Source organism: Helobdella robusta (genome assembly GCF_000326865.2).
Source record: "Helobdella robusta unplaced genomic scaffold HELROscaffold_57, whole genome shotgun sequence".
Lineage (NCBI taxonomy): Eukaryota > Metazoa > Annelida > Clitellata > Rhynchobdellida > Glossiphoniidae > Helobdella > Helobdella robusta.
In genome coordinates, this window is record NW_008705311.1 from 689,307 (window position 1) to 713,987 (window position 24,681).

The 24,681-nt window shown below is 33.9% G+C and overlaps 5 protein-coding genes across 5 annotated transcripts; 2 read left to right on the top strand and 3 right to left on the bottom strand.

The window, feature by feature from the left end:
* Positions 1–1,636: 1,636 nt before the first annotated feature.
* HELRODRAFT_102838 (hypothetical protein) lies at positions 1,637–7,990 on the top strand. The gene is made up of 11 exons (XM_009028668.1): positions 1,637–1,790; positions 2,541–2,763; positions 2,889–3,026; positions 3,200–3,287; positions 3,587–3,728; positions 3,954–4,088; positions 4,292–4,397; positions 4,692–4,765; positions 5,359–5,519; positions 6,266–6,525; positions 6,705–7,990. The coding sequence occupies exons 1-11, from the start codon at positions 1,758–1,760 to the stop codon at positions 7,442–7,444; spliced, it is 2,100 nt and encodes a 699-aa protein (XP_009026916.1). The 5' UTR covers positions 1,637–1,757; the 3' UTR covers positions 7,445–7,990.
* A 2,022-nt stretch (positions 7,991–10,012) lies between these two features.
* Positions 10,013–12,533, bottom strand: HELRODRAFT_193718 (hypothetical protein). The gene is made up of 2 exons (XM_009028669.1): positions 10,663–12,533; positions 10,013–10,091 (listed from the first exon to the last, which is right to left on the bottom strand). Exon 1 carries the CDS (start codon positions 12,510–12,512, stop codon positions 10,821–10,823), a length of 1,692 nt encoding a protein of 563 aa, XP_009026917.1. The 5' UTR covers positions 12,513–12,533; the 3' UTR covers positions 10,013–10,091; positions 10,663–10,820.
* A 103-nt stretch (positions 12,534–12,636) lies between these two features.
* HELRODRAFT_87291 (hypothetical protein) lies at positions 12,637–15,120 on the bottom strand (the record flags this gene model as incomplete). Its single annotated transcript, XM_009028597.1, has 8 exons — positions 12,637–12,809; positions 13,086–13,158; positions 13,487–13,623; positions 13,752–13,814; positions 13,960–14,023; positions 14,171–14,299; positions 14,566–14,647; positions 14,969–15,120. 8 exons carry the CDS (start codon positions 15,118–15,120, stop codon positions 12,637–12,639), a joined length of 873 nt encoding a protein of 290 aa, XP_009026845.1.
* A 448-nt stretch (positions 15,121–15,568) lies between these two features.
* HELRODRAFT_114981 (hypothetical protein) lies at positions 15,569–17,805 on the top strand. The gene is made up of 4 exons (XM_009028670.1): positions 15,569–15,610; positions 16,257–16,277; positions 16,586–17,184; positions 17,247–17,805. The coding sequence occupies exons 1-3, from the start codon at positions 15,608–15,610 to the stop codon at positions 16,793–16,795; spliced, it is 234 nt and encodes a 77-aa protein (XP_009026918.1). The 5' UTR covers positions 15,569–15,607; the 3' UTR covers positions 16,796–17,184; positions 17,247–17,805.
* Positions 17,806–18,450: 645 nt separating this feature from the next.
* On the bottom strand, positions 18,451–22,028 carry HELRODRAFT_102846 (hypothetical protein). The gene is made up of 2 exons (XM_009028671.1): positions 21,683–22,028; positions 18,451–19,466 (listed from the first exon to the last, which is right to left on the bottom strand). Exons 1-2 carry the CDS (start codon positions 21,842–21,844, stop codon positions 18,864–18,866), a joined length of 765 nt encoding a protein of 254 aa, XP_009026919.1. The 5' UTR covers positions 21,845–22,028; the 3' UTR covers positions 18,451–18,863.
* Between the last annotated feature and the right edge of the window lie 2,653 nt (positions 22,029–24,681).

Consider the following 24,681-nt stretch of genomic DNA (forward strand, 5'->3'; position numbering starts at 1 on the left):
TAGTTAAAATTGTATTATTTTCATTATACATTCATGCATACATGTGTGTGTGTGTGTTTAGCAGCAAATATTTATTTATTATTTTATTCTACTATATTTTCGTATATATAAATATATATATATATATATATAATTTTAGATTTATGAACGTATAAATGTATGAATATACATAGAATGTATATTTATAGCTGCATGTGAATGAACATACACAGATGCGGATGTATGGATGTATGGTATGCACACTTGTATAATTATAAGCATACGTGCGTTTTTGTGTACGTACGTTTATGTATTAGCAGCAGGCGTATCTTTGCTCGTTATTTATTATGATAATTAGGCAGCTGCTCTATTTACATATATGATAATGAGATTTTTCAAATTTTTAAATTTGTACGCTTTGCCGACGTGTACATCTTTTTCCTTTGTTTTCTTTTCTATTTATTGCCATTTTATTTCGATAATATTGAAAATAATGATGTCTTTGTCGAAAATCATAATTTTGTCATCGAAAATTTCATAGGTAACTCGATAGTTTATCGAAGTTTAGTGACCAGTTTGACGCAAAACCTATCGTTACGCGTAGTACCGTTACGTTAAATTTGAACACGCACGATCACACACGACACACACTCATGCGCGTCTGCACAAACACATATGTGGGTGTAATTATGTGTGTGTGTGTGTGTGTGTGTGTGTGTGTGTACATATATATGTATATACATGATACTTTTATTTATTTACAGCAGTTTTCATCAGCTGCTTACAGCAACTGAATTATAATAATTTCATAGTCAAATATATGCATGTGCACACCGACACACGCACGTACACATCTGCTTCACATACGTAGCACACACACACGCACGCACACGTGTATACTATTGTGTACGAACATGTATTTATAAAAAATGTGTATGCCCAAATTGTACAAACAGTCGTGTTTCATCTTGCTGTTTATGTGTTGTTACACATTGCTCAGTTATGTGTGTATGGCTTGATTTTTCTTGAATCTCGTTAAAGTGAGGTAAATTATTGGGCTGTTCCAGTTTCTGTCTCTCAAACTGAACGTTTGGTAGGTAAGCGTTCTATCCTTTTTTTATATCATTCTTATATATATATATATGCCTTTATATCATTTTTTGATATTCTGCTTTTATTGCCTCGCCTATTTTAAACTGAGTAATTTTTGTAAGAAAAAAACTTAGAAAAAAATTGTTATATAACACGCATAAGTTGTTGCTCGTGGTGATATATCTCTTCTGTATTTACCTCTGATTAAAAACATCGATGAGAGCTTTGACGACTTCTTCCAATTTTGTTTTGTGAAAAACAGAAAAATTGACCAAAAAATCCGAAAAACTAGACTTTGAGCTGAAATCCGCAACAAAACTTGATATTTTCAGATGAATATTCATAGGCAGAACAATTAACATAATTCGGCAGCTGTTACAAAGCTGCTTGAAGCAAGCTGCATCATTAAAACGCTAGCCGCAACGACAAGATTGTGCACAAACACATACGAACAAGTAGATGAACAACGATACAACAACGACTACAACGCAAGCACGCACACACGCGCATATCGCTATTATATCTATGTAGTATGTGCCTCCAATTTTCTTTATATGTCTTGTATATGTGTATGTTGGTTTGGCAAGAGGCGATGATCGAGTTTTTCTCTGTTATGTCGTCAAGTATTTTATTTATTTATTACTTTTTAACTTATTTCTGATTTTACTTAGGAGTTATGGAATAATATGAAAAAAATGACTGAAAAAACGGATCTTCGAGTGAGTTTGTCGCAATTTTTCACTTTTTTTCACATCATGGTTTTGCTTTTTGTTGCAACTAAAAATAAAAACTCTAAAAAAAACTAAAAGAGTCTACTAAACTAAAATCTCTAAAGCTAAACTAAACTAAAACTCCGGTGATTTTTAAAATGAAAACTAAATATTTCAAACACACTTCCATTTTCTACAAAAGACTTTTAGTTAATTTCTATGTTGCCTAATTTTGCAAGAAAAGTAAAAAAAAGTCAAACACACTCCTCAATTACTGCACTTTAACTTTCTACTGAAACTAAATTTTAATTTTTTTATTATAATATAAAACAGAAAAAAAACCATCTTAATAATAAATAAAAAAATAATTTGTCTTTATTATTATTAATCATTAAACTGACCCTCACTGCCTTGTGAGTGATGTTGGATCATCAAAGGCTAGGCCCACTGCTTATAACTGTGGTTGTGTAAGGAAGGGCATCCTGCATAAAAATTAGCCAAATAAATTACTTATGATGACAGAAGTGACAATGGCCCTCATCGAGGGGTATTTCGGTTTCATCATAGGTAGCCAAACGGCAACCCCGATCTCGGGGAAAATGTCGTCTAAACGTGTGTTGTTGTTGTTGTATTATTAATCATTAATAATAAGAAAAATAATTAATTAATGTAACCAAAAAACATAGCATCTGAAACATAGAAAACACCAAAACCACCTCTTACATATGCCCACAAAGCCACAAACAAACACACCCATAGAACATGGTGATGTCTTTCCGAGTTTCGGAACTCCAGCTTTTATTGGGTATAGCCAACCAAAGTCGATGTGGTCGCAAAACTGAACTAATGCAAAGAGCTCTGATGCTGGTGGAGGGTGGTGTCTCACTACAAGTCCAAGCAAAGATAAAAGAATTACATCAAAAATATTCACAGAGGATATCTGTTGGATACGCATCTTATCTCATGAACCGAAATCAAGCTGGTATGTATGAAGCATTCATCTAATTTCATTTTTGTATATCATTTAAAAAAGTCTTCAAAATTGTATTAAATTTTTATTTATTTTTTTTTAATCTAATAATATTTATGATTTTTTTATCCAAATAGAATCAGATATATGTCCAATTTTAAACGATCGAGATTGTGTAGCACCGCAAGAAAACTTACCACCATTTGTCGAGGTACGACTAAAACACCTACCATTCTACGACATCCTGTGTGATGTCATGAAGCCAGTCAGCTTAAGTAATGCATTGGTCTTTTTTGTCTTCTAATTGACTAGCTATTTATAAATTTATACTTAAATTATGATTCATATTAAAAGTCACAATGATTCATGACAAAATTATGTGATTTATCGATAAAATGGTTTTTTAATGATGTAGTTTAGTGATACAAATGTTTCCCTCAAACAACAGTCCCAAAGCTTCTCCAAAATAAGCAGCAGGAGAATAGAGTGAGCTTCAGCCTCAACGAGAATCACATCAGAGAAATATCAAATTCAAGGTGGATGGATTTTTTAATAATTTTTTTTTGTCAAATTTAAAGATAATTATGTTTAATTTAAAGAAGAATATTGTCTATAAATAATGTCAATCTATGTCTGTGGGGGTGGTGGGTGTCTGTGTGCTTGCACGAGCGTGCGTGTATGGGCATATATGTGTATATAGGTATGTAATTATTTTTCATTTTTTATTCAAATTTCTAAAGTAATGGAAGCGAGTTATATATTAATTGATTGAATATTTTCATTATTACCTTTAAATTTACAATGGTGAGTAATTAGAATAAATTATGTTAAACAGGCAATCTTTAGGTAATAACCAATTCGAGTTCTCCTGCCAACTTCAGTTACGTTTCTGCCTAAACGACCCGTCATCCAGGCAGCCCGACTGCTTCCCTAATGGGGTGGCCGTCAAAGTTAATGGGGTCTTTGCCCCACTACCTGTTAGCTAACATTAATTTTTATGTAACTTAGATTTTTGATATATACTAATTCTTTGTGCATTATTGGGCATTGTATATGCGGCTTACAGCATATATACGCGCGTGTGTTATGTGTGGTGTGTGTTTTTATGTGTGTTAAATGCAGTATATATATATACATCAGATAGAATGTTATACAGTCATCATAGCTGGTATACAATACTCTTCCCTAATCTTAAACTGCAGAACCTTATTCCCACAAACAAACCGGGCGTCGAGGCGAAGCGACCAAATCGGCCGGTTGATATAACGAGGCTTTGTCGATTGTCCACGTCCATCAATAACGTCGTCACTATAATATGGAGCATTGAGGAGAATAAAGTTAGGCTCTGAAGGAAATGACGTTTCTTAAGACTTTTAACATAAACCAAACTTGTATTATTCGGTTTAGAAATTATCAATAGTAATTTGAAGAAATAAAAATATTATTATTATATATTATAATTATTATTATCCTAAAATAAGTTTTATATAATATAATATAGTTTAATTATTATCCTAAAGTATTTTTTGTCTAATACTAGAGTCATTGCGCCTGTATAAACCTCGTACGAAAGTTAAACTCCAGTACACTACTGCAGCGTTTGAAGAGGAACGGAGTCTGCAAATCTGAAACCACTAAAGCACTGAGTAATCATTATATTTAATAATAATTATATTAATAATTATAATAATAATTTATTGTTATTTCTATTATTCATTTGTACTGGTCTTCAGCACTTTGTCAGACTTTTTTTACTTATTAATGTTTATGAATGTGTATGTGTGTTTGTGAGATGTTGTCATCTGTATGTGCACATTTGTCTATGATTAATATTTTAAATTTTCCTTAATTAATATTAATAATTATAGATTTCTGTTGAATTATATTATTAAACAATTATAATAGTAATAATTAAAAATTATTTATTTATTTCTCAAAAGTTAAAGAGAAGCTATCAATGGACCAGGATGCTGAGATTGCAATGACAAGTCTTAGAGTATCCCTTCTTTGCCCTGTAAAAGAAAATATTCTGATTTATAACTACTATTATTATTATAAATATTATTATAATATTGTTTATTTTATTGTCTATTTTTCGTCATTCATTTATTTTTCCTCAATTATTTTTCACAAAAAAGAGTATGATCATCATCTTAGTAGTTATAGCTGCAGTCAGTCAACATTAATTTTCGTAATTTAAATATTACAATATCATTATTATGCGTTGATGTGTCATAATAATAATTATTATCATCGTTAGTATGTATGTATAAAGCTTAAATTTCCATATATAAATATGTATTTACGCGTGAATACATATAATTGCGAGAATATGCTAACATGTAGATTCTCTTTAATTTCTCATTTGGTAAACTTTGATGGATGCTGATATTTTCCAGTTTTTCTTTCTCCCTATCGGTATATATTGTCAGTATATGGGTTTCATAGTTATTTTTTGTTTCTGTATTCTATTTTAGTTAAGACGCTGACACAAGTACATGTTTACTTTTTTGTGCCTGCGAATAATAAAAAAACAATTATTATTAATTATAATAATTATTATTATTCATTTTAGAATTATTTTGTCATTTTACTTTGGAAAAATAGCTCGGGAAGATGAGGATGACCTTGCCCTGTCGAGCGACCTCTTGCAGCCACCTTCAATGTTTCGACGCCCTCACCTACCTACAGATGAACGAGAAGAAGCCGACGTGGGTCTGCCCTGTTTGTGATCGGTCCGCCGAGTTCAATAAGCTAATCATTGACGGGTGGGTACATGTGTTTTGGTTTACTGGTTTGTATGCATTGGGAATGTTTGTACCTATCGGGCAAGGTTGTTAACGCTACTCGGTGGAAAGAAGCGTAGCTACCGTTACTACTAATACTGCAAGTAGGAGTAAGTAAGAGAGTATTAGCTTCAAAATCGCTACCTACTGGAAAAAGTGAAAGCCAAAATCGCTACTGCTTCTTTATTTGTAGAAATGTTTGTCACAAACTTGTATCTTTAGTAAAGTTATCTACCATAGTGTTGATGCTTTTAAAATGATCTAAAAAAAATATTACTTTATTAATAATTTTAAAATTTCTAATTAAAAATCTTTTGTCTGATACTAAAGAGGTAGTTTCCACCAACGAAAGCCTGTTATATTTGTTTGAATTGGTTGATAACCTGCACCTTTTATAGCGTACTACGGACTTGAAACTATAGAAAATGAAATCAACCATCAGGCTTTTTCTAACAAATTGCCATTTTTCAAACCAACGCCTTCTCACTGTTTGTCCCCTCCAGAGACTGCTCATAGTTATGCAGCTGTCTTCAATGAACTTATCTCACACTGGGAGATGGGCATAGATTTCGTTTGTGTATTTGTAAAAGATGTCAAGTTATCACATTTTGAAATCGCCTGACATTATCTCGGCATCAACCTCATTAATTTACTTTCAGCTAAACTATAAATTCATTCAATTAATTAATTAATTAATTATTATTTTATTTATTTATTTATTTCTCAAGTTTATTCGTGGAGGTCTTGAAAGAGATGTCAGACTCAGTTGAAGTGGAACTCATGAAGGACGGCAGCTGGACTTTGGTATCAAGCGAATACAACAACAGTAATAATAATAACAACAACAATAGCAGTAGTAAAAATAACATCAACCTAGACGATTCAAACTTGTTGAATACGAGCCTAGAGATGGTTAATGATTCAACAAACATCAGCACCCCTGTTCCATCTACAGAACCCCAGCACAACCATCCAAATTCTGCTGCTGGTATGTTTCAACATCTAGCTAATTTGAATGTCTTTTTTTCAGATATGTGGAAGAAGAGTCTATGTAACACACTATCTGGTATTTGCGAATATCTAGCTAATCTGAATGTAATCTTTAGATGGTTATGTAAAAAAAGTGTTTATAGTTTGTTGCAATTTAACTTTTTTAAACAACGGCAGGTGCCGATGAAGACATTATAGACCTGACAGAAACTGATGATGAATCAACAAGTTGCGACCTAGTTACGACGACGACAACCTCGTCGTCCTCAACCTCAATCTCACATGACAACAACAACAACAACTGTAAATCCAATAGCAAACCACACCGGCAGCGAAATTTCAGAGTAGAGGCCTCGGACAATCCCTCATCGACCAGTTACTCCAATGACGACAGCCCGACGATCTACGACCTCTCACCAGTCAACATTCCCCTTAGAAATAACTCGCCTCCTCTTACACCCGCTTCACCAAGCCCCGTATTAGTACCTCCATTAGCCCACCGCCACCATAGCAACAACAACCACCATGGCAGCAGCAACTCCCAAAACAGCAGTGGGGGCGGTGGCAGCATTAACTTCAATCCATTCAAACACACATCAAACTTTTCATCTTCTTCATCGTCCACAAGTACTAGTCCCTTCAACTTACCCGCCTACCCTTCAACGTCATCCTCAATATTCCCCGCCCTAGGTTTCGACAGTCTACTGCACACGGATCCGGCTGTCCTCGAACTTTTCTCCCTCATGGCGAACCCACTCGCTAATTTTTCGCCTAATCGGGGGGCACTGGGGCAACATCGCACGGACAATTTGTTCGATTTTTTATACGATAATTCTGTCAGGACAACCACGTCTTCAGACGGAGTTTTGACTTATAACAATGGCGGTATTTCATCCCCGAAAGGAAGAAGATCATAAATAATAAATAGATCCATTTTCCATATTATATATTTTATATCATTGCATAACGATTGTGTATGTAAATGCGCGCGCACACACACACACATATATATATATCCACGAATGTACACATAAATTTGTATATAAATGTATGTATGTATTAAATGTATATGTATACAGAAAATTAATCTAGTATTATCGCACGTGTTTTATTTATTAACAACTCTAGCAAGTGAATACAATCTTAATTAATTTGTTAGTTTGTAAAAAAAAATCCATAAATAAACGATTTTAAAGATGATTCGTTTTATTCAATTCATTGTAATTCAATGTGGATTCCTATGTGCACACATGAACGCTTACAACAATGTGTGTAATATTGAAGCTATATATTAATGTATGTATGCGTGTGTTTGTAGAAACGGGTTTTGATAAAGAGGAAGAGGAGAGGGAGAAAAAGAGAGAGATTGAGACAAATACACAGAATGTTCAATCATGGGTCCTGTCTATCTCTTCACGATACCCTTCAACTGCTTCTTCTTCAACCTTTTCAACTTTTTCGTGTTTGTAACCTGGCAAAATTAAATTTTACTTTCCAATTAGTAGATGGTGTATTAATTTACGTGTGTGTATCTATTTCATTTCTGTGTTTGCGTACGTATGCATGCCTATTCGTACGATTGTATGCGTGCGTATCTAAATGTTTATTTGCGTGTATTCATTTGTATGTTTATGTATGCCTATTTATTTGTGTAAATGTCTGTCGTATGTGTATTTCTGTATAACTGCATTTATTTGTTTTTATATATGTATGCATACATATATACATACGTACATATATACATACGTACATACATGAGTATGTATATGTGTACCGCTAGTAACTATTTTGTTTTTGGCGCCGTTTTTAAAGATAAATTGATTTATATTTACTATTTTGGATATTAATAATAATAATCTTTGGTTTGATTAAGCAAGATTTGATTTACCAAAATTTCATTGAAAAAATCTTTTGATGGTTTTACACTGGGGCGTATACAAGCGCGCATACAAGCACATACACAGGTACATGTACACACACAAACACTCATGCATACAATAATTATGTCTGTTTTTGTATTTAACTATTTGTTTTTATATGTTTTTTAATTTATTATTATCTATACTCGTTTTTAGATTAATTGTTTTAAAAAAAAAGATTTAAATTTTTGTTTTAATTAATAAACTTTTCATTTATGAGTGGTGGGTGGATAATTTATTTAACGGAGTCTTACTTACTTTTTGAGTCACCTCTCCCCGCCTTTCATTCAGTAACTTTTTCTCTTTATTTATTTTCTGCCTCCTTCTTAAATCCTTTTCAGGTGTTTTAAAATGGTAGATTAATAATCTGAATGTAATGAAATATATAGTGAATAAACCATTTAAAAAAAAAGTGTATATACATAAATTATTAGAGGCATTTTAGAATGAAATAGGAAGAAAATTAAAGTTATTTTTTTTAAATAGATTTCAGTTTCAACCTCCAGCTTGTCCTGTTTGTGACTTTTCAATTCCTTCTCCAACTCTTTTATAGATTTTTTGATGCATTTTTCTTCGACCTTCTTCTTCCACGTGCTTCGGAGGTTTTTCGGTTTGCAGATTTTAGACAGGCTTGATAGAAATGACACAACACTATTAAATGTGTTTTTAATGTAGCAAGCATTTTGCTTAGGGTGATGCCAAACAGCACAGGCTGCCAGGATTACTACATTTACGCATAATCATTTTTTAAAAAATAACATTTTTTCCTGTTGGTGTCATATCATGACCATGTGTTACTAAAAAAGTTTAAATAAGTAGCATCATTTATATTTTATACACCTATCTAACGATCTATCTATATCTTTAATGAATCTAATAGTAATTCTAATCTAATCTATTGCCCTATCATACTGTCATCGCACCATGTGTTTTAGCTGGGATTTGTTAAGTCTCAAGTTATTAAAATGATATTTATTTTTATAATATTCAAAAATAAGATTTTAAATATTCAATATGAGTGGGAGAGGCTTATCACTAGCGCACTCTTCGAGAAGAGATGCACGCTACTAAAACAAAACTTAGTTGCTAAGAGCCTTCCTAAGCTAAGCTTAGCCCCTTTCTAAATCTAAGCCCTACTAACCACTGAAGCCGGGCTAAAAAATGACTCAAACTGAACTTAAATTAAAATTTAAATTAAATTGAAAAAGTATGGTGCACATTTTTTACTGAAAGATTTTTATTAGGCAAAAATTTTACTTAGTAGGCCTGGGTTCCTTCCATAACCTTCCGGACTTGGGCCTTCCTCTGGGAACTTCTGTAACCTCGTCCATGTAGATAATACGAGATAACACGATTAGTGAACGTTGAACACGCGGATCAATTTAGTTGTTTACAAAACGTTAGGGAGCGTAGAAACATTAACTCATAAAACCAAAGACTCCATTTACATAAGAGTTTATCTAGAAAACCTCGAACAAAGATCAATAGCATAATGTGCAAAGATAAACTATATTGCAACTAAATGTACAAAGATTTTCAAACCAAAATCGAACAATTAAAAATCAATTGAAGGAACTTCTTTTTAATCGAATTGTTAAAAAATCGTAAAAATCTGTTGTACATCTATGCATACATACATACATACTCATACAGACAGGCGTATATACAAATGTACAGATAGGTGAACATACTTAGACATTTAGAAATTAATACAAATAAGTACGTACGAATACATGTATGCACAAACAATTGAACATACAAATTACTTTATATGATATATATATATATATATACCTACATAAATATATATACAGATATATATACCTACATAAATATATATATATATATACATATATATATATAAATATATTATATAAATATAATATATATATATATACATACATACTTTTTACAATATTCTATAAATTCTACCGAATGTTTGGCGTTAATATGTTTGTAGTTCGGTTTTTCGGTTTTTCTCACTAAAGTTTTTTGGTGAACGTTTAGTTTATTAAAATTCAAAATAAACTTATTTTTCGAATTCATGCTGCAAATAAGGCCATATTTCGATTCCGAATGAATCATCATCAGTGCTCCTTGCTGTATATATAGGGAAATATTGAATATTTAAAATCTTATTTTTGAATATTATAAAAATACGCCAAACATTCGGCAAAATTTATAGAATATTGTAAAAATTATGGTCTATTACCAACATATATATACATACATATATAACAGTCAACATAAAAGACAAAAAATGTTGGCTCTTCATGTTTCAAGACGCCCAACAGAGTTCTGCCAGATTTAGTTAAGATGGATGAAGATGAATGTTAACAAACGTAAAATTACATATTTACAAAGTTCAATGCTATCATTTGCGGAACGGAAGAGAAGACATGTAAGCATTGAAGTTGTTTTGTATATTTACACGCGGTTGTGGCTGCTGTGGTTGATGACGTTGTTGTTGCTGCTGATGATGCGGCTGAGGCATTGGTTGCTGGTTGGAATCTTGTTCCTGCGACGTTTTATCTAGTTTCAAGTGCTTTCTGTGATGAGATGAGTGTGAGGACGACGACGAGCTATGCTCTGCTTTCCTCTTCTTGTGATGATGACCGTGGTGCTGCTGCTGAACAGGAGGAGGAGGAAGCGATAGAACCGGAGGCAGAGGATCATTAATGTAGGAATTCGCTGATGGTCTAGCACTCTGGCCAGCATTCTGCAGTTGAGACTGCTGAATGTAGCTTCCGTCCTTGCTCTTGCTAAGGACCACTTTCATGCCGTTCGACTCCTCTGGTGGCCGCCTCTCCTCCACTTGGTTCACTGCCTTCAGGTTCAGCTTTATTTTTATGGGCTCCTTCTCTTGACTGGACTGGTTGGCAGTAAATGTCGACGAGGACGCCTGTGGTGGTGGTGGCGGCGGCGGTAACGTCGACGCTATCGTGGCCACCGAGGGATGTCTCTGCAGACTGCTGTTCAGATCGTTGTGACTGCTGGCAGCAGGAGGTTTCAGAGAGTTGGAGAATGATAATGAAGAACCGCTGATCTTCAACTTGATAGGTGATCTGGCAGCAGCAGTACTGACTGAAGCAGCAGTAGTAGCCACAGCATTCCTAACTTGAGGTTCTTTGATGTTAACTGCAGGAGCATTAGCAACTGCATTCCTGATCTGAGGTTCCTTAACGCTAATTGAAGCATTAGGCATGATTTTAGATTCTTTGTTACTAACAGTCAAGGAGTTATTCATAACCGGGGTCTCTTTAACTTTATCAGTGACGTGCTGTCGAATAGGCTTAGCATTAGGTTCGTTTTTTTTACCAGCCAAGATGTTCGCCTCTTCATTCTTGGCGTTGTTGTCGGATGCAACCATGGCTGGCACGTCACTTAAGTTCTTTCTGTGGTAGGCACCACTTACACTACTGCTACTACTACCACTGTTGTTGTTGCTGCTGCTGCTAGTAGTGGTGGTAATAGAGGTGCTAGTTTTTACATGCGACTGTCTCACATTGCTGTAGTTGCTGCTGCTACTGCTGCTGCTGAAACTTCCGACGTATTTGTTGACGTTGTTGTGAGGAGCAGAGGCTGTGGTGGTTGCAGATGCGGCGTGTGTAGTAGTCGTCGACGTTCTAGAAGAAGAACGGGCTGGGATAGGAATGGAATGACTGCCAACAGCGGCAGAAGTAGTAGTAGTGGTGGTGTTACTTACGTAATTGTTGTTCTTGGGGGCATGGGGATTGGCTTTTTGGTAAGAAGCAGTAGTTGCAGTAGTAACAGATGTAGTAGTTGCGGTAACTGTAGTGGTGGTCGTCGTCGTATGGGAAGCCGTTGAGGTAACAGGATTCGCATAGGTGACGTAATCATTACAGTTATTAGCACCGAGACTGTGATATTTATTACTGTAAAGAGCATTTGAAGTGAGAACTTCGCTGCTGGTATTAATAGTGGTAGTGGATGCAGATGAGCTTTCAGGTTTCCTTGAATGTGATTGGATGGAAAGGTGGGCACCTGACCACGGCTGACCAATGATGGGCTTCGGCTTCTCATTATCAATGTGAGTCTGTATCATTAATACAAAAAATTGATCGATCTGGATCCGGGAAATATTTAACGGGATAGTAGTTATAAGTGAAGTTAGTTAGTAAAGTTATAAGTATTATAATCTACAATATTAATGACATATTATCAATATATTACAATATACCAAAAACAGTATAACATAGAACAGTATAACATAGAACAGTATAACATAGAACAGTATAACATAGAACAGTATAACAAACCTTCAGATGACTGAGCGATTTCCTCATTTTGAACAATTTAGAGGGATTCCTCTCCATGGCAGTACTCAGCTCCTTCGAGAGTTCTGCAAATTAGTGGAACGTATGAATGAAAAAAAGAATGAAAGAATGAATAAATAAAAGAAAGTATGATTGATTGAATGAATTAATGAATGAAAAAGAAGCTTCAACAATTACTCATATCAGCTATAATTATAATAATAAAAGTAATTATTCAGCCAAAATTAGTAGAATGAGTGAATGAACTAATGAATGAATAAAAAAAATTTGTCAGTGTCATTCATCCTCTTTATTTAATGATATATTTGATTATAATAAATTATAATTAATATAATATTAACCTTCCAATCTTTCTATGGTCATAGATGGATCAACATACGTAAACCAATACCTCCCCTCTGCCGATTTCGGCACCTATAATTAATAAATAATTATATAATGTAATATATTAATATAATTAATAAATAATTTTATAATATAACAATATAATTAATAAATAATTTTATAATATAATATATTAATATAATTAATGAGAAGAGTTCTAATTAATTACACATAAATACAAACATCTATAAGCCAAAACCAGCATACATACACACACAACACAACACAAACCTACATATATAAACAAATACACACATACAAACTTACCCACAAATATATAAATACATACACACACACACACACACAAACACACACACAAACAAGCAAAGATACAAAATAGGACAGGCCAAAAACTGACCTCGTAGCCACTCCATTTGCAAGCAACATTGATGCAGACGCACGAAATGACCGGGGACTTGTATTGTAGGCACATCGTCGTCAACAACAAACTCGTCGTTGCAAACACGTACGAGGAATGTGAAATTTCTTTGGAAGCTGCAAAAAAAATATAGATTTTTTTATAAACTAAATTCATTAATTTAAATTGTGAAAGAAAGTTTTCTTTTGACACATATATACACAAACATAGAGACACACACACACAAAAACACATGAAAACAAACCTCTAATAAGACTGCACGTAGTTACGATCTGTGTGTGTGGATGTTCGACAATCGTCGTGAAGCCTGGAAATTATAAAATTATAGTAGTATTATGATTAATTATTAATATTAATAAAAATCATCAGTATAGTATCATCATCATCACCGTTAACACATCACTATACCATCATCATCATCATTATTATCATCACCACCACCACCAACTTACCGAGAGTTTGCAAAAGTATCTGTTCGTCGCACGATATCTCTTCCATGATATCTTGTATCTCATGCTAATAATATCATTTTTAATGTGATTACAAAAATTATTTAAAATTATAATTTTCATATTCTTACATAGAAATATAGAAAAATAGACAAACGCCTTGGCAGACAGACAAACAGAACCACAGACCAAGAAAGTAAAAACTTAGACCAACCTGACTTCTGGCGTCCGGGACCTTCTGATCTTTGTGTGTGAAGTTATAGACAACTTTCGCAACATGCTCTATTTTCCTTGGCTGCTCTTCAACTTTTGCAGCTAAGAATAGACACGCAGCAGACATCGTCTAGTGTTTAGAATATTTCAGTGTAAATATTAATATTTCAATGAATATATTTTGACCAATCAAATTTTATCATGCTTCAATCAGCAGCACCAGACATTGTCAGCATTATCAATATTTCAAATATTTGAAACTTTCACAAAATTCATCATTAATACATTAATGATCAGGGCACTATTTGTTGACAGACTGAGGTGCTGACAGTAATGTTTCTGTCAGATGAAAAATTTTGCCCGCCATTTAATATAACAAAAAGTTGAAAAACTTACATTGTACTTGAATTTATGAAAAGACTGCTTCATGTAGAATCTATGCATGTAAACAATGGCCGTGTTCGTGCACAACTGAAACCTGTTTGTGGGGATGGTCCAGAATGTAAAAAATTAAAAAATGCAATCATTAGGAAAACAAAATGACCTGCAATGAAGCCAAACATAGCCGAAAAAATAATTGATCAATGAAATCATCCTTTCCTAATTTTAGTGAATAAAAGTTCTCAATTAGTCGATATCATGTCACTAAGAATGAACTAAAAAAATCTACCCAACGCTTAAAAAATCAAAAAAATTGGCACAACCCCAAACGAAATCAAACATTTGATGGCAATTCACTAATCAGACCCCAACTAAAATTAGTGAAAATAAATAATTTGATAAAATTAACAGTACTAACACGCTCAACTTCTCTCCAATGTCTTGAATCATCTGGGCTGCAAGGTACCGATAATTGAACTCATCTTCCGATTTGATCCCCGCCAAACGACTTGGACTATTACTAATTTCTTCGGCAGTAAACAACCAAATAGACGACGATTCATCCGACATTTTTCTTCAAAATATTTTCCGATTCTTCACAACAAAAATTCTCTAGATCCACTTTTCCGATCAAAAACTTCGAATCTAAAAGATTACAGACTTTATAAAAACGTGCATCCCTAAAACATTCTGAAACAACATTTACAGACAAATTTGCAAAATATTATAAGCATATTTATACCGTAAAATAGACTTTGAATTTTACAATCATTGACTAAAAAAATTGTTCATATAATATCGTAAAATTTTAATCAAATTTTTTACAATTATACAATAATATTTTAGTGCCAATATATTAATTTAAACTTTAATATAATTTAATATTGCAATAAAAACGTTTTATTAGATGTTTTCACAACTGTAGCTATTTTTATTTTTACAAATTTGCATTAAATTGCATTAAAAAATTAAATTACAGTTTTCCATAGAACGAAAAAGTAGTCCACTTTTTGTCGTAGCGCCATTGAATTTGTGTCCTTCATATCGCTGCTAGAAAATGGTTTGTTGGCGATTTTTTGCCGTATTTGTCTTAATTTAAAATTTTAACCTATTAATGACTATTTTTATGATATTTCGATTTTAATTAATCATATTTATTTGCATTTTCTAAATCGCCTTTTCACTAATTTTGCCCACCTTTGTTTTATTTCCCCTTAGTCTTCTAGTCCTAATAAAACCTAATTTTCCACTATCCACCAAGCCTGCTAAGTTATGTAACTAACCAAACAATTATAATATAAATGATTTATTAACCTTAAAACCAAACTTTTTGCAATTCAAAATACCATTGGTCAAATTGGTTTCAAACTAGGCAAGCTAACTAAAGATAAAGAAGATTAGTTAGATTAGCAGCTAATCATTAGCTATTAGTATTATTAGTATATTAGAGAGCATCACAGATTATAATAAAATAAATTTTGAGATTGTTTTTAATGAGTTAACTAATCATTGCTTTATTTATTTTTTTAATTAATTAATTATCTGTATCTATTCTATTGCTAATATAGCTAGATAGATAATTTGTTCATCATATTATTATCATTTACTACTTATCTCATCTTAATAACTAATTGTTTGATTAAAGTTTAACCATTGAACAAATTTATTTTTTATACAAAAAAAGCAAAATTTTTACCCCACCACAGGCTGAAGAAAAAGAATTAGTGGTAAGTGGAGTTAACAGAGGAAATAATTATTATTTAATATCATTATTTGGTCCTCTATATTTATTCAAACCTCTGAAGCATGCAAGTGTACAAGAGGGGATTGGCCTTAGTCTTCAAATACTCTTTATAAGATAGGCAATGAAACAAATATGTAAATGTAGATATGGTATAAAATATATAAATCATGGACTTTACATAAAATACATTTATAACATACATTTTTGGTTTATAAATCAATTGGCTAAAAAGATTTTTATTAAATGAAATAAATTAAGATTTACTTCAATCCCCCCAATTCCTAATATTAGGACCCTATGAACCCACTAAAAGAGGAGTGCAGCCAGTCGAGCCACTGCCTGCACCTGAAGGATGAATTAGATCGATGCACTGAAAGGGTCACGAGTCGAACGAAGACAACGGAGACATGCACGCAGGAACTGTTTGACTTCATACACTGTGTTGATCATTGTGTATGTATTGGGTTGCATGAGTGTTTGTGTGCGTCTGCGTGCGTGTAGGTGGGTGGGGGACTACAATCTGAGTGATTAACACTAGCCACAGAAAGTAGCGCCTCTATCGCTGCCACTGCTGTTTTGGAAACGTATTAAATTTAAATGAAAAAGTGGCGACAAAATCGCTACCGTTACGTCTTTTGAACTATGATATAAGAAGTGTTGTAGAAGTATCCTCACTTATTCCATTCTGGAGACTTCAGTCTTCTACTTTAATGTTGGCGCGTTAAAAATTGAATCGGTCGTCTAGAATGTTCGTAATTTTACGACATAAATATCATTACGTTAAGGATTGTTATATTCTGACTGAATTGAAATTTTTATGATTTGTACCGAAGGATGCAGTTTTCAGCATTCAAAGTCTATATTTGCCCGAATTGGCTGATCACCTGTTAACAACCATACTATAAGACCACGTGCTGAACTTGAATGAAATCACGTGATAAAGTTGAATGAAACCACGTGTTAAAGTTGAATGAAACCACATGTTAAAGTTAGAATTACGGATTTATTACAAGATGCAAAGAAATCAAACCCCATAAGTTGCAAAGTAACTAAAAAAAAGCAATAAACAAATGCAAAAACAAAACAACGTCATTCAATCTAAGTATCTTTTATTTGAAAATTGTTAATTATTTCGCAAACTCTAATTAGGAAAATTTTTGGTCAAAAGTTGCTCTAGCGATTTTATTTTTGCTCCTAGAATTTGCTCGGCTATTAACACCGTGTATTGTGGTGTTTTGTATTTTATTGTATGCCTACATTATTTTTATGGTTATTTTCAGGTTTCACAATCTCTCTTCAAGCATTTGAAATGATGAGTAATCCATTGAATGAAGGAGGAACGAGATTGAACGACAAACAAACATTAAACTTGTTGACTAGTGTTAATCTAACGATTAATCATCTTTTTCAGTTAATTTCAATTGATTTTAAAAAAAACGAAATAAATTAATTGTATTTATTTGTTGGTCTTAAACTATACTATAATAAAAAAGATACATGTGTGTTATTTGTGTATGCACGTTGTGTGTTTTTGCGTCACACTTTGTGATGCAATCGAGGATCCTTCGTGTCGAAGTGAGATTCGAAGATGTTGATGTCGTGCGGCCACAGATGAGCGTTGTAGTAGACACCCATACTACTCGTCAACTTGACGTTGTTGGCCTGCAAGCAATTGCATCGTTACTTGTATTATTTTTTAAATGAATTCTCGTTCGAGCACTTATCAAAGGTATGATGACCAATTATGCAAATAGTCTTGAATCACTTGATCACATTCATTGCATCTGATAAGCGGAGGGTCTCCACAATCGAATCTAGTAACTACAGAAGTAGTGTCAGGCACCTTAACCATTACACCAGCGATCAATCAATCATCTGCTATTTGCTGGTTCTTTGTTTAAAATATAGCCAACGGATGGCGCCTATACTGTTACTATACTCTATCCAGGAAATAAAAAATATAAAAAAAATCCAGGATAGCAATGGCGGCCTGGGAGCTATCCATATTTCATCGAACATCTTCCGGATCCTGATACTTATTCGTTCGAGAAAACTGTTGATCCGAAAATGTTTAAAATGGGATAAGAAGACACGCCTCGGTATGAAATTATGCTGTGTTTTTAGTGCTAGAGTAGTTTTAAGTAGTAGTGCAATTATTGTCGTTCTTGTTATTTATTAAAAGATTTTGTAAAACACATTTGGAAACGTAATGTTATAAAAAATAATGTGGAATGTTGAATGGGAAACTTGAAAAAAAGTTATATACAATACGTATGTATATATCACGAAAAAACCAAAATTAATTTCGTGTCTTTCAGTTCAAAAGTGTCAACAACAATTAATTATAAAATAAATAATTCATTAACTAACTAATAACCTATTTAGTTTATTAATTAGTTAGTTAATTATTCAATTAAATTACAAAAAACTCGAGCTAAACGATAAGATTGCACGATGTAAAAACAAATTAATTTATTTAAATTAATTAAGTTATAAATTAATAAAAAATATATAAATATATAAAATAATTTATTTATTTATATATAAATTAAAAAATGATTTCAAATCTTTATCGAAAGCCCTGTATATTAGACGATACAGTATGTTCAAGGGCCTTTTTACGTAGGGAGGCAATGCTAGTCCCCCTCCAAATTTCCCCGATGTCTTGGACCCCACAAGACGGGGGCAAATTATGGTTAGGGATGGGCGATTCGCAATTACCGTTAATCATACACGAGTACGGCGACGACGACGAGTTCAGAAATATCGACGAAGTTGAGTAAATGTTACCCCCAATAGAAGCGCCATCTGCCGATACCGACTCGTAAGTTGCGCTGTTTGGCATGGAAATACCGACCAGAGGCACGTTCGAATTCACGCACGTTGACGGGTTCGAGAAAGACTGACTCGGCGGATATGATTGTCGGTTATTGAAGGAAGCGAAATGTTGATCGGTCGGTATGATTCGGTGATTTATCGGGTGATTTAGTGGTGAGGACATTGTAGCCCACGGTCCACAAGTTTCTGGAAAAGGGTAGAATGGTTCGTTGACAGGGGGAGATGAAACGAATGGGGATAGACATGTTGAGGGCAGGAGGGCCCCGGAAGTTCTGAAAACGTTTGTCATCTTCTTCCGCTTCTTCCACTTTGCTCTTCTGTTCTGAAACCAGACCTGAGTGTGGTTGTTGTTGTGGTTGTTGTTGTGGTTGTTGTTGTTGACATGTTAATGGTGTGATGTTTAACATTTAGACGGAGAGCTCTGCATTTGACAGAACTATATCACAAAGAAATAAAAAAATGTTGGCAAATTAAAACAAACTCGCGATGAGTTAATAGATCTTCAAATTGCTGACTTCTAGTTTATCAATTTTAGTTCTAAAATTTGTCAAAATATTATTATTTTATTATTGTGAAATTTATTATTTTTAATATTATTTTCTATGGTTATTTAATTTTACAGTTAGACGTGTATAGAAACGGCTTAGACCGACTCATTTCAACTTTTTAATACTTGTAAAAGCGTTCATTCTACACAGACTGAATGGGCGAATGTGAAAATAACAAACACACACGCACACAAACACACACACACACATACACAATCGTACGTGCCACACATTTACACATACAAACACATAAACATTTTTTATGGCTATTGTTTTTTTCCAAGGTCTCGTACATAGGCACACATATACACTCACCACTTAACATATAATTTGACATTTCAATTCTGGCCTGGTGAAGTACTAAAGAAAATGACTAGCGAATGACCAACATACATACAGACACACACAGGCAAATACACACACACAGGCAAATACACACACACACACAGGCAAATACACATACAAACTCAAATTAACATTTGATTCCTGGCCAGAAAGGTATATAGAAATAAGCCCTAAGGCAAAATCATTCTTAGAGTTCATCCCAAAATCTCATTTATACCGGAGTCTACCATACATGCTAAGCAGCCATCAATCAATCAAACGCTGTCACACACACACACACACACACACACACACACACACACACACACACACACACACACACACACACACACACACACACACACACACACACGCACACACGCACACAAACTAGAACACACACGCACACATACAGAAATGTTAATCGTGCTAAATACAAAGCTTCTAGTATTACAATTACTACTGCTGCTACTATAATTTTACTAATGCTACTACTTCTATTTACAACAACAACTACTATTGCTACCACTACTACTACTACTACTACTACTACTACTACTACTACTACCACTACCACTACTACTACTACTACTACTACTACGTTACGCTATATTATATAATAAGAGTGGATGTTTTATGACCATACATAACAAAGATAGATGGATTTACGTATAAAAGAAAGAACGAACGAACAAACGAATGAACGAATGAGTGAGTGAACCAATAAAGAAATAAATGAATAAATGAATGAATGAAAGGATGAGTGAATGAACGAACGAACGCAGGAATGAGCGAGGATGAATACGATAAATATATTAAAGTTTCAACGCCTTCTAATGGATGGTCTAAAAGTTTTCCGCGGTTGTCGTTGTATTTTTCGTTCGTTTGTTTAAGTTTGTTTGTGTTTGTTTGTATATGTTTGTTTGTTTGTATATGTTTGTTTGTATATGTTTGTTTGTTTGTATATGTTTGTTTGTATATGTTTGTTTGTTTGTATATGTTTGTTTGTTTGTGTTTGTTTGTCTATTTGTCGGTTTGTTTAAGATTGTTTTGTTTATTGTGTGCGTATATAAACCAGAGCCATGTTTTGAATTGTTCTTTTTTGGAACGGTTGTTTTAAATGTTTGTTGTTGTTGTTGTTGTTGTTAACGCTGTATTGTATTTGATATTAAACTGGTAACAATGTTGTTGATGTTGTTGCTGCTATGGCATTTGTCGTCACAGATCAAAAAATCTTATTATTAAGGTCGTCGCAAAGTAAATTCATTGCATCCAAACGATCAAAACATCTTTCAATTTGAAACGGGCTACCAGCAAGCGGTCCAACAATCCAATCAGTTAATCAGCTAGCGTCCAACCAACCAGCAAATTAACCAAATCTAATCAACCAATCAGTCAACCAGTCTTCAATCAACCAACCAACCAATCAGTCAACAAGTCTTCAATCAACCAACCAACCAATCAGTCAACCTGTCTTCAACCAACCAGACAACAAACCAACCAACCAATCAGTCAACCAGTCTTCAAGCAACCAACCAATCAGTCAACCAGTCTTCAATCAACCAACCAACCAATCAGTCAACCAGTCTTCAATCAACCAACAAACCAACCAACCAGCCAATCAGTCAACCCGCTCACAATCAACCAACCAGTCAACAAGCTCCTAATCAAGTTTCACCTGAACTCTAGATTCAGTCAGAGCAATTCTCATGGCCAGTTCTTCTCTCATAAAAATATCGGGGTAGTGGGTCTTACTGAAGGCCCTCTCCAGTTCGTTAAGTTGGGCCGGGGTGAATCTCGTTCTATGCCTTTTCTGCTTGTTGTTGCTACATTTGCTCATATCGTTCGTTGTCGAGTCTTTTGACTGACACTTTATGGCTAGGCCTGACTTGGATACGTTGTGAGAAGATGAGGAAGATGATGATGAGGAAGAGGAGTTATTTAGAGATGTCGATGTGTTTTGGTGAGAGGATGTGCTATTGTTGTTGTTGTTGTTTGATCTACTGGGCACTACTGGATTGACGTTTGGGCGTCTTATTGCGGTGTTGTTGTTGTTGTTGAGATTATTTGCATTGATGTAACTGTTGTTGTTGTTACTACTACTGCTGTTGAATTTTGAATTGTTGTTGTTATTATTTAGAGTGGTGATGTTGTTGCTTAGACTGTTGCCTAGACTGTTGCTGAGACTGTTGTTGCCGTTGTTGTTGTTGATGTTGTTGTTAATTTTTGAGAAAGGATCTTTGTTGGCGACTGACGGGGTTGCTGCATAGTTTAGTAGGTTAGGCGAATCAAGGGGGTCCAACATGGCGTCGGTCGGGAAGAAATTATGGACCAGTGGTCGCGAGGCAAACATTTTTTACCCGGTTTGTTAATATTTTGTTGAATTTTGATTTCAACGAATCTATTCAATTAGATATTTAATATAACAAATAACTTTTCCAACCAAAATGTAACATTTCATTGAAATTATTTCTGCTTTTAATTAGGTTTTTAAATTAAATTAAATACGCCGATAAAGTTAAATTGACAGAAATTGAACTGTCAGCGCGCGGTTTTATAGACAGTTATTAACGCTAAGCAGTTTAGCAGACAGACAAAATTTTCCCATTTTCACCTGGCTCAGATCTCATTTATTTGTCTGTCTGTTCCTTAGTCAGTCTGTCTGTTCCTTAGTCAGTCTGTCTGTTCCTTAGTCAGTCTGTCTGTCTCTCTTGGTATTTGCCTGTTCGTCTGAGGGTTTGTCTGTTAGTCCGGATATTGGTCTCTAGGTCTTGGTGAGTTTTTTTTTCTGTTTTAAATTTTTCGTAATCTGTGGGAAGTTCTGTTGAATTAAGATCAATAATTTTAATTAATTTCAATTTCTATTGGAGCGAATTATGTTTTTAAATTGCAAAATTAATTAATAGATAACTTAATTAAGCAATTAAGTAATTAATTAATTAGTAAACAAATAAAATAAATTTGGTAGTGTCTAAAAATAAATTGTAACATTGTGATTAATGCAGTATAAACGATAATTCTATAAAAAAAATGAATAAAATAAAATGAAATAAAAAAAAATAGACCAGCCAACCAATTAACCAATCATAAAACCAGCCAACCATCCAATTAACCAATCGGCACCCCACACCACACCAACACACTCACTTTCACTCTCTCTCTCTTTCTGTTCTCTCTCTCTCTCTCTCTCTTCTTTTATTTTGAACACTTTGTAAAACTCATAAAATTCAATCAAGTAATAAAATTGATGAAATGGATAATTGCCAGCCTATATATATATGGCCTAATATATATATATATATATATATATATATATATATTTATATTTATATATTTATATATATATATATATATGTGTGTGCCAGAAAGCAGCGGGCAAAATTGTCTGTCGTATAAACATTGACAAATATCAGAATCATCCCTCCCTCTTCATCATCATCTTCCTCTTATCTTCGTCCCCATTGGCTGAGGCGTGCCAGCCAATCAGAGAGGAGCATTAAGATTTGTGTGTTTTTTTTTCTCTTTCCGTAGCATCGCGTTCGGCTGCCGTAGTTGTTGTTGTTTGAGCCGTGATTTTAAATGCGGTGATTGCGACGTGTGTGTACGTGTGTGTGTTCGTGTGTGTACGTGTGTGTGTACGTGTGTGTGTGTGTATCTGTATATGTGTGTATGTGTCTCGACGTTCATAAAGCGAAACTGTTGAATACTATTGCGGTCTATCTGCTATTAACATCATTCCACCACACAACATACATGCACACATACAACAAACTAGAGAGAGAGAGAAAGAGAAAGAGAGAGGGAGGGAGGGAGGAAGAAAGAGAGGGAGAGAAAGAGAGAGGGAAAGGGAGAGAGAAGAATAACTAAAGAGATGGAAGAAAAGATGAGAACTAATTTAAAGAACTTTCACATATAAACGTAATATATTGTTATACACTAATGTATACAAATCACAGCACACAAAATCACACAAACATACACAAACAAATACATAATTACGCATATACAAACATGCAAACAAACACACATACAAACAAACATACAAATGGATATACATACATGCATAAATCCATACTAGAAAAACCTCCGTTATGTTATGTAATCCAGCTCGGCTTACCTCACAATGTTTTTATCGCTGATGATGACGACGACGATGATGATGATAGTGACCATGTAGCTGGAACTGCTGCTGCTGCAACTGCTGCTGGTGGTGGTGGTGATGATGATTGTTAAGATGATGTTGATGATGATGACGATGACGTTGTAGAGAGTGATGATTGTGATGGGGGCAAAGATGACTTTGATGATCTTTTAATGATTGCTCACCCATATGGACATTAAGATGACGTCATCGTCCTCTACCTCAAAATCACAACAACATCAGCAACAACATCAACAACAACACCAACAACATCAGCAACAACATCAATATCAACAACAACATCAACAACAACATCAACTGTTGAACATATGGTCTGATTGCTCTATACGCCAATCATCAGCGATCCACGGAGAATAATAATAATAATAATAATAACAATAATAATAATAATATATAAATTTGTAATTAACCCAAAAATGTTATAATTTTTAGAAGCGTTTCTTCTTCCATCATTCCTCAAGAATTCTAATTAAGGAGGGAAAGCAAACAGACGATAAAGCAACAAATTGCTGCAC